Below are 13,748 nucleotides of genomic sequence, written 5' to 3'. Positions count from 1 at the left end.
TGTTGAATACATTTACTAGTCGTTTTCATGCCTTCAACTGACACGATTTACTTCTGTGTTACAGCTGAGACTACAACACCAACCACGACTCAGCAGACCACAACCCTGGCTACACAGACCGCCACTGCTACTCAGCAGACCACAACTCTGGCTACAACAAAGCCAACTGAGGTCCAGACTACCAGTGCCACAGAGAAGCCAACTGCCACTGCTGCCACCACCACTATTGGACAGGACACCACTACACTGGCTACACAGACCACCACTGGTGCCACTACTGCTACTCAACAGACCACAACTCTGGCTACAACAAAGCCAACTGAGGTCCAGACTACCAGTGCCACTGAGAAGCCAACCGCCACTGCTGCCACCACCACCATTGGACAGGACACCACTACCCTGGCTACACAGACCACCACTGCTGCCACCACTGCTACCCAGCAGATCACAACTCTGGCAACAGACAAGCCAACTACCCTTGGTACCACTACCAAGCCAACCACTCCTGCTACCACTACCGCCATCGCAAACCCCACAACACCACCCAAGGTACATCAAAATCTGTGGCTTACCATTTATTCATCTCAAATGTTCATCCTAATTGCTGTCTTTTTCAGTCAGTTGTTGCCCTTATGCGGGTAACAGTGTAGGGCAAATGATGTCACAAAGGATTGTGATCCAATTCTGGTTGACTAGTACATGTATATGTGACTAAAGAACGGCATGCTAGCCCAGCTTTAGGACTTTTATTAGAACATTATCATTATTAGAACATTATCATTTATCAGATTATCTTACATTGAGATCTGCTATGCTAATGCTGTCTGAGATCTTAAACATTTTCTGTTTGTTCCAGGTTTGCGTGGATGGATGGACTCAGTGGATGAACGTTGACAAGCCGAACTCCAACACAGTTGGCGATGTTGAGACCATCTCTAGCCTGGAGCAGAAGTACAGCTTCTGTGAAGAGGTAGAATACTTTGGTTACACTACTTTCTGTTGGAGCTTCTACTGGAAGAATTGAATTTTTGCCAAACAACCCTCAATATATTTCCTTGTACAAAGATTTTGCTAAAAAGAGAATCATCATGGAATTATATTTTTGAAAGCACTGGCAATGTGAGGAAAATGCAAAAAGTCCTTGAGACAAAAGAATTAAGTGTATTTATTGTTTGCTTACTTTTTTGTTTGTTTCATAACAGGAAATGATCACAGATGTCCAGTGTATGGACGTGATGTCCGGCTTTGTCTTCGATGATGCCACCGCACCTCAGGGCGTGACCTGCCGCCCAGACGTTGGTCTGATCTGCGTGAGCGGACCAATGGATCTGATCGGACAGACCACCACCACAGAATGCCAGGACTATGCTGTGCGTCTGGAGTGTACCTGCTCAAGTATGTGTGGGTTTCCTTTCTCTTACAGATAGAATAAACAGGCACAAGGCCATAAAGCTAACAGATAAATTTCCATAGTTGAAACAGCTAGCGTCTTTTGGCAGACTACATCCATTACACCATGTACATTTTAGCAGATGTAATAACTTATTATCCATTTACTATTTTGATATTTTGTTCAATCCAGCTACCCAGCAGGTCTTCACTACCAAGCCAACAACCACCATCGGTGTTGTGACCACCACCAAGCCACTGAGCACTCAGGAGGTCTCCACTACCAAGCCAGGTGAGACAACCACCATTGGTGTTGCAACCACCACCAAGCCAATGAGCACTCAGGAGGTCTCCACCACCAAGCCCATCACAACCACTGGTGCAACAACGGCCATCAATGGTGGCGTGTCCACAACCACCCTGCCCATTGGAGAAGTGACCACCACCAGGCCCGGGCAGACCACCACTGGTGTCAGCGGTACAACCACAGCTGTCACTGGTACCACCACTGGTGTCACTGGTACAGCAACCACTGGTACAACCACCCAGCAGACCTTCACCACTGCTTCAGTCAAGCCTACCACGGCAACAGCTTCCACTGTGCCAGGCAACCCAGGCATCACCACAACTGCTGGATCCACCACCCTGCAGACCCTGCCAACCCTGTCGACACAGACCACCACCCTGTCTCCCTTCACCACCACAGGTGTTATCGTTGACACTGGAAGCACCCAGACTGTGTCCATCCCAACTGGTACAACAACTCTGCTCACACCAATCAGCACCGTGGTTGTAACAGGCACACAGAAGCCAACGACCACAGGATCTGTGACCGTGACTGGCGTCGTGACCGAGACAACAACCAAGCCGGCAACTGCTACAGCCACCTCCATTGCAACTGGTACCACCACCACCATTGGAACTGCCACCCAGACTGACCAGTTCACCACTGGTTCCACCACGCCTGCTACTTCACAGACCACCACTGGTGTCACTGTCGAAGTCTGCCAGGTACCGTCATTGAACACATTCATCAACGAGATAGTTGCCCACTATTTTCTTCACCTTTTCAAATATTCAGGTTGCTGTATGTTTTAACATTGCTTTTGTGTTCCAGGAGCCTCTTGGCATGGAGGGCGGCCAGATCAGGCCTGACCAGATCACCAGCTCCTCTCAGCTGGACGACCAGCACCGTCCACAGGAAGGCACCCTGAACAACAAGCCTTCCGTTGATGGCAGCGGCGTCTGGAGCCCGGCTACGGACGACAAGAACCCCTACCTCCAGGTGGACCTCGGCACACCGACTCACGTGACTGGCTTCATCACCCAGGGACACCCCACTCAGCCTGAATGGGTCACCACCTACTACATCACCTACAGCAATGATGGTGTCAACTTTGTGCCATACACAGATGAGTTCGGCAACCCTGAGGTAAGGGCAGATTTCAAGCAGATTGCCATTTTTGAACAGTAAATCAATCAAAATTGAACTGAAAAGGTAGAAGTTTTACTCCTTTGTAACGAAGAGTTAAATCTTTTTTGGTTTCAGATCTTCACAGCCAACACTGACAACACCACCCCAGTCACCAACCTGCTGGATGCTAACAGACCAATTGCAGCTCAGTACATCCAGATCCACCCACAGGACTTCAACAACCAGATCAGTCTGCAGTTCGAGCCTCTGGGATGTTCTGGTGAGAAACACTCTTTTTTTCGAAATGCTGCAGTCTTGCATCAGCTAAAACCATCAGCTACACAACAGTTGAAACCTCTTTATTCTGTAGCAAGTCATGTTCTGATATTTGCTGTGAAAAAATCTGTGGATGAAGAGAATCTGGTTGATGTGGCAGTTGCTCAGTACCAATTTTCCTTACAATGCTCCAAGAAAAGTGTGAAGTTTTTTTGGGGTCAAAGTTGACATCTTTGCCATGTTTTTGTGATTACAGAGACAACTACCACTATCCAGACTTTCACAACGACCACCAGACCTGGCCAGACCACCACTGGTGTCAGCGGTACAACCACAGCTGTCACCACTGGTGCCACCACTATCCAGACTTTCACAACAACCACTCCGCTTGGGCAGACCACCACTGGTGTTGCTGTTGAAGTTTGCCAGGTACTGGCAATGATTACAAACTGTACCTCAATATGGATAAGTATCGATTATTTTCTTTGCCTTTTAAAATATCCTGTTTAGGAGTTAGTGTTAACATTGAGTTCGTGTTCCAGGAGCCTCTTGGCATGGAGGGTGGCCAGATCAGGCCTGACCAGATCACCAGCTCCTCTCAGCTGGACGACCAGCACCGTCCACAGGAAGGCACCCTGAACAACAGACCTTCCGTTGATGGCAGCGGTGTCTGGAGCCCGGCTACCGACGACACCACACCCTTCCTGCAGGTGGACCTTGGCGAGCCGACCCACGTGACCGGCTTCATCACCCAGGGACACCCCACTCAGCCTGAATGGGTCACCACCTACTACATCACCTACAGCAACGATGGTGTCAACTTTGTGCCATACACTGATGAGTTCGGCAACCCCGAGGTAAGTGGTAGTGCCCTTGATGTCCAACTTAATCAAGCGCAGTTTAGCTGGTCATTTTCAGGCTTTACTCAATGCTTTTTCTGTTTCAAACAGTAAAAATAATGAAATTGGTAGATTGAGAAATTTACTCTTAGGTTTACAAGGATCTCTTCTTTATCTTTGCAGATCTTCACTGCCAACACTGACAACACCACCCCAGTCACCAACCTGCTGAATGCTAACAGGCCAATCACAGCTCAGTACATCCAGATCCACCCACAGGACTTCAACAACCAGATCAGTCTACAGTTCGAGCCTCTGGGATGCAAGGGTGAGTAACAACTTCATGGTACTAGTGCCTTGCAGTTAAGGCAACTATACAGTATTTTGCTATCAAACTGCTGATTTTCATTTATTGTAGTAGTACATATTGATCTGCAGAATTTAAGCAATGTGCCAGCTTTCATTACTGTAATCTATGTAAATTCATTACTGTAATCTAGGTAAAGTCTCATGGTTTGTAAACATTTACAATCCTAACATATTTCTCCTTGTTTGTGATTGCAGAGACCAGCACCACTGTTCAGACCCTGACCACAACCACCCCAGCTGAGCAGACCACCACTGGTGTCACTGTCGAAGTCTGCCAGGTAACACCAGTAACTAGTTCCATCCGTCAATACATTGTAACTGTTGATTATTGTCTTTGCCATTCCAGATGTTGTGTCAGTCAGTCAGTTTTAACATTGCATTTGTGTTCCAGGAGCCTCTTGGCATGGAGGGCGGCCAGATCAGGCCTGACCAGATCACCAGCTCCTCTCAGCTGGACGACCAGCACCGTCCACAGGAAGGCACCCTGAACAACAAGCCTTCTGTTGATGGCAGCGGCGTCTGGAGCCCGGCTACCGACGACAAGAACCCCTACCTCCAGGTGGACCTCGGCACACTGACCCACGTGACCGGCTTCATCACCCAGGGACACCCCACTCAGCCTGAATGGGTCACCACCTACTACATCACCTACAGCAACGATGGTGTCAACTTTGTGCCATACACTGATGAGTTCGGCAACCCCGAGGTAAGTGATAATGTTATTGCCTCCCAGAGTAAGGTACACACAGTTCAACTTGTCAATTTATTACTTTACTAAGATAATGACTTTCTAGAACACTGTTATGACATAGAATAACAAGACTTGTGAAGTTTACACCTCTGTGTACAAATATCCTTTTATTCTTATAGATCTTCACAGCCAACACTGACAACACCACCCCTGTCACCAACCTGCTGGATGCCAACAGGCCAATCACAGCTCAGTACTTCCAGATCCACCCACAGGACTTCAACAACCAGATCAGTCTGCAGTTTGAGCCTCTGGGATGCAAGGGTGAGTTACACTCTCTTCTTACGTTGCTGTCATCTTCCGACAAAATGCTACTCAACAGTTGAAACCTCTTTATTCTGTAGCTTGTCAAATTATGATATTTTCTGTGAAAGAATCTGTGGATGAGGTGAATCTGGTTAATGTTCCAGTTGCTCTGTAACAATTTTCCATGTTTGCAATTTAGAATGCAGAAAGCCACAAAAAGATTTTATGTCATTTTCTTATTGTCAATAAAGTCTTAAGATAAATTTAAGATTGGCTTATCTTTAATGTTTTGTGATTACAGATACCACCACTACTGTGCAGACCTTCACCACAACCACCAGGCCCGGGCAGACCACCACTGGTGTCACTGGTACCACTGCTGGCACCACCACCATTGCCACCACCAAGCCTACCACTCAACAGACCACCTCTGGTGTAGTCATTGTGACCACTGCCGGCACCACCACCATTGCCACCAAGCCTATCACGGCAACAGCCTCCACTGTGCCAGGCAACCCAGTCATCACCACAACTGCTGGAGAAACCACCACCCTGCAGACCCTGTCCACACAGACCACCACCCTGTCTCCCTTCACCACAACAGGTGTTATCACCGACACTGGAAGCACCCAGACCGTGTCCATTCCAACTGGTACAACAACTCTGCTCACACCAATCAGCACCGTGGTTGTAACAGGCACACAGAAGCCAACAACCACTGGATCTGTGACCGTGACTGGCATTGTTACCGAGACAACCACCAAGCCGGCAACTGCTACAGCCACCTCCATTGCAACTGGTACCACCACCACCATCGGAACTGCCACCCAGACTGACCAGTTCACCACTGGTTCCACCACGCCTGCTACTTCACAGACCACCACTGGTGTCACTGTCGAAGTCTGCCAGGTACCGTCATTGAACACATTCATCAACAAGATAGTTGCCCACTATTTTCTTCACCTTTTCAAATATTATGGTTGCTGTATGTTTTAACATTGCATTTGTGTTCCAGGAGCCTCTTGGCATGGAGGGCGGCCAGATCAGGCCTGACCAGATCACCAGCTCCTCTCAGCTGGACGACCAGCACCGTCCACAGGAAGGCACCCTGAACAACAAGCCTTCCGTTGATGGCAGCGGCGTCTGGAGCCCGGCTACGGATGACAAGAACCCCTATTTCCAGGTGGACCTCGGCACACCGACCCACGTGACTGGCTTCATCACCCAGGGACACCCCACTCAGCCTGAATGGGTCACCACCTACTACATCACCTATAGCAACGATGGTGTCAACTTTGTGCCATACACAGATGAGTTCGGCAACCCCGAGGTAAGGGCACATTTCAAGCAGATTACCATTTTTGAACAGTAAACCAATTATAATTGAACTGAAAACTTTAAGGTAGAATTTTTACTCCTTTTTAACTTAGAGTTTCTTCTTTGGTTTCAGATCTTCACAGCCAACACTGACAACACCACCCCAGAAACCGTCCTGCTGGATGCTAACAGGCCAATTGCAGCTCAGTACATCCAGATCTACCCACAGGACTTCAACAACCAGATCAGTCTGCAGTTCGAGCCTCTGGGATGTTCAGGTGAGAACCACTCTTTTTTTCGAAATTCTGCAGTCTTGCAGTAAAACCATATTAAGCTAGTCAACAGTTGAAACATCTTTATTCTGTAGCTTGTCAAGTTCTGACATTTCCTGTGAAAGAGTCTGTGGATGAGGAGAATCTGGTTGATGTGCCAATTGCTGAGTACAACTTTTCCTTACAATGCTCCAAGTAAAGTGTGAAGTTTTTTTGTCGAAGTTGACATCTTTGCGATGTTTTTGTAATTTCAGAGACCACTACCACTATCCAGACTTTCACAACAACCAGACCTGGGCAGACCACCACTAGTGTCAGCGGTACAACCACAGTTGTCACTGGTACCACCACTGGTGCCACCACTATCCAGACTTTCACAACAACCACTCCACTTGGGCAGACCACCACTGGTGTTGCTGTTGAAGTTTGCCAGGTACTGGCAATGATTACAAACTGTACCTCAATGGATAAGTAACGATTATTTTCTTTGCATTTTAAAATATCCTGTTTAGGAGTTAGTGTTAACATTGAGTTTGTGTTCCAGGAGCCTCTTGGCATGGAGGGCGGCCAGATCAGGCCTGACCAGATCACCAGCTCCTCTCAGCTGGACGACCAGCACCGTCCACAGGAAGGCACCCTGAACAACAGGCCTTCTGTTGATGGCAGCGGCGTCTGGAGCCCGGCTGTTGACGACACCACACCCTTCCTGCAGGTGGACCTTGGCGAGCCGACCCACGTGACCGGCTTCATCACCCAGGGACACCCCACTCAGCCTGAATGGGTCACCACCTACTACATCACCTACAGCAACGATGGTGTCAACTTTGTGCCATACACTGATGAGTTCGGCAACCCCGAGGTAAGTGGTAGTGTCATTTTGAGGCTTTACTCAATGCTTTTTTATTTAAACAGTAAAGACAATTGCCTTGCATTCCTTAAATATGACATGTATTGGATGAGAAATCTACTCTTAGGTTTACAAGGATCCTTTCTTTATTTTTACAGATCTTCACTGCCAACACTGACAACACCACCCCAGTCACCAACCTGCTGGATGCTAACAGGCCAATCACAGCTCAGTACTTCCAGATCCACCCACAGGACTTCAACAACCAGATCAGTCTGCAGTTCGAGCCTCTGGGATGCAAGGGTGAGTAACAACAACTTCTTGATACTAGTACTTTAGAAAAGCAGTTAAGGCAACTATACGGTCTTTTGCTTTCAAACTGATGATTTTCATTTATTGTAGTAGTACATATTGCTTAGAAGAGTTTAAGCAATGTGCCAGCTTTTCATCACTTTCAGCTATGTAAAGCCTCATGGTTATTTAACATTGACAATTCTAATATATTTCTTATGGTTTGTGATTGCAGAGACCAGCACCACTGTTCAGACCCTGACCACAACCACCCCAGCTGAGCAGACCACCACTGGTGTCACTGTCGATGTTTGCCAGGTAACACCAGCTCCATCAGTGGATACATTTTAACTGGTGATTATTGTCGTTGCCATACCATTCCAGAATCCCTCTTGGGTGGTCAGTTTTGACATTGAGTTTGTGTTCCAGGAGCCTCTTGGCATGGAGGGCGGCCAGATCAGGCCTGACCAGATCACCAGCTCCTCTCAGCTGGATGACCAGCACCGTCCACAGGAAGGCACCCTGAACAACAAGCCTTCCGTTGATGGCAGCGGCGTCTGGAGCCCGGCTACCGACGACAAGAACCCCTACCTCCAGGTGGACCTCGGCACACCGACCCACGTGACTGGCTTCATCACCCAGGGACACCCCACTCAGCCTGAATGGGTCACCACCTACTACATCACCTACAGCAACGATGGTGTCAACTTTGTGCCATACACTGATGAGTTTGGCAACCCTGAGGTAAGTGATAATGTTACTGCCTTCCAGAGGAAGGTACACACAGTTCAACTTTTCAATCTATTGCTTTACTAACGTAATGACTTTCTAGGACACTGATATGACATAGAATAAGACTTGTGAAGTTTACACCTCTGTGTACAAATATCCTTTTATTTTCATAGATCTTCACAGCCAACACTGACAACACCACCCCAGTCACCAACCTGCTGGATGCCAACAGGCCAATCACAGCTCAGTACTTCCAGATCCACCCACAGGACTTCAACAACCAGATCAGTCTGCAGTTCGAGCCTCTGGGATGCAAGGGTGAATTACACTCTCTTCTTACATTGCTGTAGTCTTCAGACAATGCTACTCAACAATTGAAGCCTCTTTATTCTGTAGCTAGTCAAGTTATTATATTTTCTGTGAAAGCATCTGTGGATGAGGAGAATCTGGTTGATGTTCCAGTTGTTCTGTAACAATTTTCCATGTTTGTAATTTAGAATGCAGAAAGCCGCAAAAAGATTTCATGCCATTTCCTTCTTTAAGATAAGTTTAAGATTGGCTTATCTGTAATATTTTGTGATTACAGATACCACCACTACTGTGCAGACCTTCACCACAACCACCAGGCCCGGGCAGACCACCACTGGTGTCAGCGGTACAACCACAGCTGTCACTGGTACCACCACTGGTGTCACTGGTACTACCACTGGTGTGACTGGTACCACTGCTGGCACCACCACCATTGCCACCACCAAGCCTACCACTCAGCAGACCACCTCTGGTGTGGTCATTGTGACCACTGCTGGCACCACCACCATTGCCACCAAGCCTATCACTCTCCAGACCACCACTGTCCCTGAGACCACAGTGTGCCAGGTACCATCAGGCCACTTTAAAGCACTTCTTTGCACTCCTGATCCTTCATATACAAGCATATTCTGTTGGAGTGAGAGTCATTGTAATGGATTATTAATGCTTCACCTTTTTACTTGTAAACATTCTTTGCAATGCGTTGACTGATTTTCTGTGTCATTGCAGGAGCCTCTTGGAATGCAGGGCGGCCAGATCAGGCCTGACCAGATCACCAGCTCCTCTCAGCTGGATGACCAGCACAGTCCTGACCAGGGTACCCTGAACAACAAGCCTTCTGTCGATGGCAGCGGCGTCTGGAGCCCGGCTACCGACGACAAGAACCCCTACCTCCAGGTGGACCTCGGTACACCGACCCACGTGACTGGCTTCATCACCCAGGGACACCCCACTCAGCCTGAATGGGTCACCACCTACTACATCACCTACAGCAACGATGGTGTCAACTTTGTGACATACACTGATGAGCTTGGCAACCCTGTGGTGAGTCTTACAGTGTTTGCTCTGAGACAATATCAACCTTATTGGCTTTTGTTAGCTGTATGTAGATAACATGCCTACAATAGATATAGTAATAAGATTGATCTTTCTCATCAACTTTTTTAGCTCTTCACTGCCAACACTGACAACACCACTCCTGTCACCAACCTGCTGGATGCTAACAGGCCAATCACAGCTCAGTACTTCCAGATCCACCCACAGGACTTCAACAACCAGATCAGTCTGCAGTTCGAGCCTCTGGGATGCAATGGTAAATAATCTCCATTGATTCTAGTCAACAAACGTTATCACAAACATTTGTCGTAAGACCAATAGCTCCATTAAATGGTTGATATTTCTGAAATGTTTTGTTGTTTGAGAACTCATTGTTGACATTTGTTATTTTTCAGCGGTTACCACTACCAAGCCGACCACCACACAGGCTGTCACCTCACCAACCACCACTCTGTCCACTGCCTTCACCACGACTGGACCTTGCCAGGACCCAATGGGTCTGGAGAACGGTAGGTTGCTCATAGAATAATTGCCCTGTGTCATATACATCTGTATTGTGTGAGGTAGAAAGAAAAAAGGTAATAATCGACGGATGCATACAAAGTGGTGTCCTCCATAGTGTGCCAGTGTCAAGATCACAGAATATCTAACAGGTAACATATGCCAAAAAACAGTTTCTCAAACAACTGGATATAATGTTGAAACAGTCAGACATTTCAGATAGCATCCAATGTCTTTCATCAGGGACTAAAGGGAATAACTGGATAACCAGGTTTTATACAAAAACTCTGAATTGATGTGTTGATGACTCAGGTAAAAACATTTAGGATGGTTCAATAGAAGACTAAGTCAAGACAAGGTTGTAAGCTTATAAGTCAATTAGTTCTTAACAGGTAACATGTAGACCAAAGCATTTATAATCCATATACATGAGCCTCTCTTATGATAGTTTCCAGTTTGAATATGCTGAAAACTGATTTTGTTCCATTTCTTCCACAGGCCTGATCTCTAGCAACATGATCAGCGTGTCCAGCCAGCTGCTCCCCACATCCGGCGCCGACAGCGGCCGCCTCAACACGCCCGAGTCCCCGACCAGCGCCGGCGGCTGGGTGCCTGCCGTCAACGACCAGAGCCAGTGGCTCGAGATCAACCTGGGCCAGGTCAGTATATGTCTTTGAATTTTTCTATTTTTCAATTCTATTCTTTATTTTGCATTGATAAAAACAATAAATACGTACATGTAAACGAAATACATTATGATTGTGCCGGGGAAGGTTGAGGCCAATAAGGTCTGTAGGAGTCCTTCCCCAAGCTTCATGGTTTAACAAAGGATTAATGATAATAAAGATTCATGGTGTCACACAATGTCAGGTAAATGAATGGATGGTTTATCAGGGAACATCATGTACATGTAGATGGCTGTCATAAGCTGTAGTATTCATATTAACAAAGAGCAGACATCAATAACTTCTTATTTGAAAACACATCAAAGGGGAGCAATTTCAACAGGTATGAGTATCTGAAAATAGTACCAAGCAAAATGAAAATAATATTTGCATGTTTGTTCCCACAGCCTACCCAGATCACAGGCCTGATCACCCAGGGTAGGGACAGTGTGACTGCTGATCAGTGGGTCACCTCCTACAAGATCATGTACAGCGTCAACGGCCAGACCTGGCAGTACTACAACAGCCCTGCTGGAACTCCACAGGTTAGAAAACTGAATACGTATTATTACGTATTCTGAAAACTTTCGCAAAATTGTAATGTTATGACTGTTTTTTTCCATGTTTGTCATGGTCGATCTCTCTGTCAGAATTTTTCTATTGATTTGAGAAAACATTATGATAATGCAGCCAGCATTTTGAAGGAGAGTGATGTTTCTTTTTACTGGAAAAATAGATAAATTGCAATGTTTAAGATTGTCTTCATCAGTGACTCTTATGTTCAGGTAAACAACTTGTCCGTTTGGCATTATCGGTCCAAATTATTCTTTGATAGTCAGAAACAGATTAAAAGGAAAATCTACCTTGATGTCCTCAGTTCCCATCGTCTCCATTTGTTGAAGTAACTTACAGAAGATAATGATGAAGATGTTCAACCTCCATTTCCTTCCCAGATCTTCCCAGCCAACTCTGACGAGAACACCCCCAACCGTCAGCTGTTTGACCTGAACAACCCGATCTACGCCGAGTACATCCGTATCCAGCCTGTCACCTGGCACGAGTGGCCGTCCATGAGGGTGGAGATCCTGGGATGCGCTGGTGTGGTCATGCTTCCATGTCCTGACTTGCTGACAATACCAATTGGGTTTTGGGTTTAACGGATGTTTTGGGGGTCCTTACCCACTTTACCTGAAGTGACTTTTCACTCATTTTCACTGAGGATCCCCTCCCCCCCAAAAAACATCCATTTAACCCCAAATCCAGTTGGTATTGTGAAATCCTGTGTTTGTAGAGAAATGAACTGATCAGAAACGTTATACAAAATCTGTATTGCGTATCTGGGGACTTGATTAGTAAAGGGAATGCTATGCTGCTGTCAAAATCTATATTTCGTAATACCTCGTAATATTTCGTTTGAGCATCATTGATATACTTTCAGAATGAATGGGTCTTGAATTTCTTTGGGCCATATTGTTCTAAGAACTTTTCTGAACAGAAAACATCAGAATAATTCTCCATTTAAAGTTTATTGATACCTGCTTATAGGGTTCTGTCATGTGAAAAAAATCCTAAGATGTTTCTTCTTTTTCAGAAACAACAACCACCACACTGGCTACAGCCACAACACCAGGCACTACCCAGACATCTGTCCTCACCGACAAGCCTGTGACCACCACCATTGCCACTGCCACCACACCAGGCACTACCCAGACCGCCATTGTCACCGACAAGCCTGTGACCACCACCCTGGGCACAGTCACCGACAAGCCGACCACCACACTGGCCACTGCTACTGTACCAGGCACTACCCAGACCTCAATTGTCACTGGAACAGCTGGAACCACCCAGACTTCCATTGTCACTGGATCAACTGGTACTACCCAGACCGCCATTGTCACCGACAAGCCTGTGACTACCACCCTGGGCACAGTCACCGACAAGCCGACCACCACACTGGCCACCGCCACCACACCTGGCACTACCCAGACCTCCATTGTCACTGGATCAACTGGCACTACCCAGACCGCCATTGTCACCGACAAGCCTGTGACCACTACCCTGGCCACTGCCACCACACCTGGCACTACCCAGACCTCCATCGTCACTGGATCAACTGGCACTACCCAGACCTCCATCGTCACTGGATCAACTGGCACCACCACCCTGGCTACTGCCACCACACCTGGCACTACCCAGACCTCCATCGTCACTGGATCAACTGGCACCACCACCCTGGCTACTGCCACCACACCTGGAACTACCCAGACAGCTACCTTGACCAACACACTGCCATATGAGGGTATGCACTCCATGCTAGCCATGTTTTGTTTTAAAGGATTACAGAATTTGTCACCATTTTATGTGCATTTGGTGATTATGATTTGCTAACAAATTAACAGTATTGAGCCATATTGAAGCACATGGTTGTGCCCACACATTTAACAAAGGAGCTGGAAGCTTGCTTGAACACAAAT

The 13,748-nt window shown here is 47.0% G+C and overlaps 1 protein-coding gene across 8 annotated transcripts in view; it reads left to right on the top strand.

The window, feature by feature from the left end:
- LOC136446772 (mucin-2-like) overlaps nucleotides 1-13,748 on the top strand; it is a 54,766-nt gene that overhangs the window by 24,102 nt on the left and 16,916 nt on the right. The window contains exons 45-74 of one of the 8 annotated variants that reach the window (XM_066445328.1): nucleotides 65-549; nucleotides 857-970; nucleotides 1,203-1,395; nucleotides 1,583-1,662; nucleotides 1,738-2,400; nucleotides 2,507-2,821; nucleotides 2,939-3,083; nucleotides 3,336-3,508; nucleotides 3,622-3,936; nucleotides 4,102-4,246; nucleotides 4,483-4,565; nucleotides 4,679-4,993; nucleotides 5,158-5,302; nucleotides 5,586-6,193; nucleotides 6,300-6,614; nucleotides 6,735-6,879; nucleotides 7,128-7,306; nucleotides 7,418-7,732; nucleotides 7,879-8,023; nucleotides 8,247-8,329; nucleotides 8,441-8,755; nucleotides 8,917-9,061; nucleotides 9,330-9,619; nucleotides 9,782-10,096; nucleotides 10,220-10,364; nucleotides 10,504-10,617; nucleotides 11,108-11,268; nucleotides 11,682-11,819; nucleotides 12,228-12,372; nucleotides 12,866-13,573. In XM_066445328.1, the coding sequence (XP_066301425.1) occupies nucleotides 65-549; nucleotides 857-970; nucleotides 1,203-1,395; nucleotides 1,583-1,662; nucleotides 1,738-2,400; nucleotides 2,507-2,821; nucleotides 2,939-3,083; nucleotides 3,336-3,508; nucleotides 3,622-3,936; nucleotides 4,102-4,246; nucleotides 4,483-4,565; nucleotides 4,679-4,993; nucleotides 5,158-5,302; nucleotides 5,586-6,193; nucleotides 6,300-6,614; nucleotides 6,735-6,879; nucleotides 7,128-7,306; nucleotides 7,418-7,732; nucleotides 7,879-8,023; nucleotides 8,247-8,329; nucleotides 8,441-8,755; nucleotides 8,917-9,061; nucleotides 9,330-9,619; nucleotides 9,782-10,096; nucleotides 10,220-10,364; nucleotides 10,504-10,617; nucleotides 11,108-11,268; nucleotides 11,682-11,819; nucleotides 12,228-12,372; nucleotides 12,866-13,573 (7,437 nt within the window). Of the gene's footprint in view, nucleotides 1-64; nucleotides 550-856; nucleotides 971-1,202; nucleotides 1,396-1,582; nucleotides 2,401-2,506; nucleotides 2,822-2,938; nucleotides 3,084-3,335; nucleotides 3,509-3,621; nucleotides 3,937-4,101; nucleotides 4,247-4,482; nucleotides 4,566-4,678; nucleotides 4,994-5,157; nucleotides 5,303-5,585; nucleotides 6,194-6,299; nucleotides 6,615-6,734; nucleotides 6,880-7,127; nucleotides 7,307-7,417; nucleotides 7,733-7,878; nucleotides 8,024-8,246; nucleotides 8,330-8,440; nucleotides 8,756-8,916; nucleotides 9,062-9,329; nucleotides 9,620-9,781; nucleotides 10,097-10,219; nucleotides 10,365-10,503; nucleotides 10,618-11,107; nucleotides 11,269-11,681; nucleotides 11,820-12,227; nucleotides 12,373-12,865; nucleotides 13,574-13,748 lie in introns of all 8 variants that reach the window. The other 7 variants (XM_066445325.1, XM_066445326.1, XM_066445324.1 and 4 more) reach the window with 7 other exon arrangements.

The sequence above is a fragment of the Branchiostoma lanceolatum genome, chromosome 13 (genome assembly GCF_035083965.1).
Source record: "Branchiostoma lanceolatum isolate klBraLanc5 chromosome 13, klBraLanc5.hap2, whole genome shotgun sequence".
NCBI lineage: Eukaryota > Metazoa > Chordata > Leptocardii > Amphioxiformes > Branchiostomatidae > Branchiostoma > Branchiostoma lanceolatum.
This window is presented reverse-complemented; position numbering and strand designations above follow the sequence as displayed.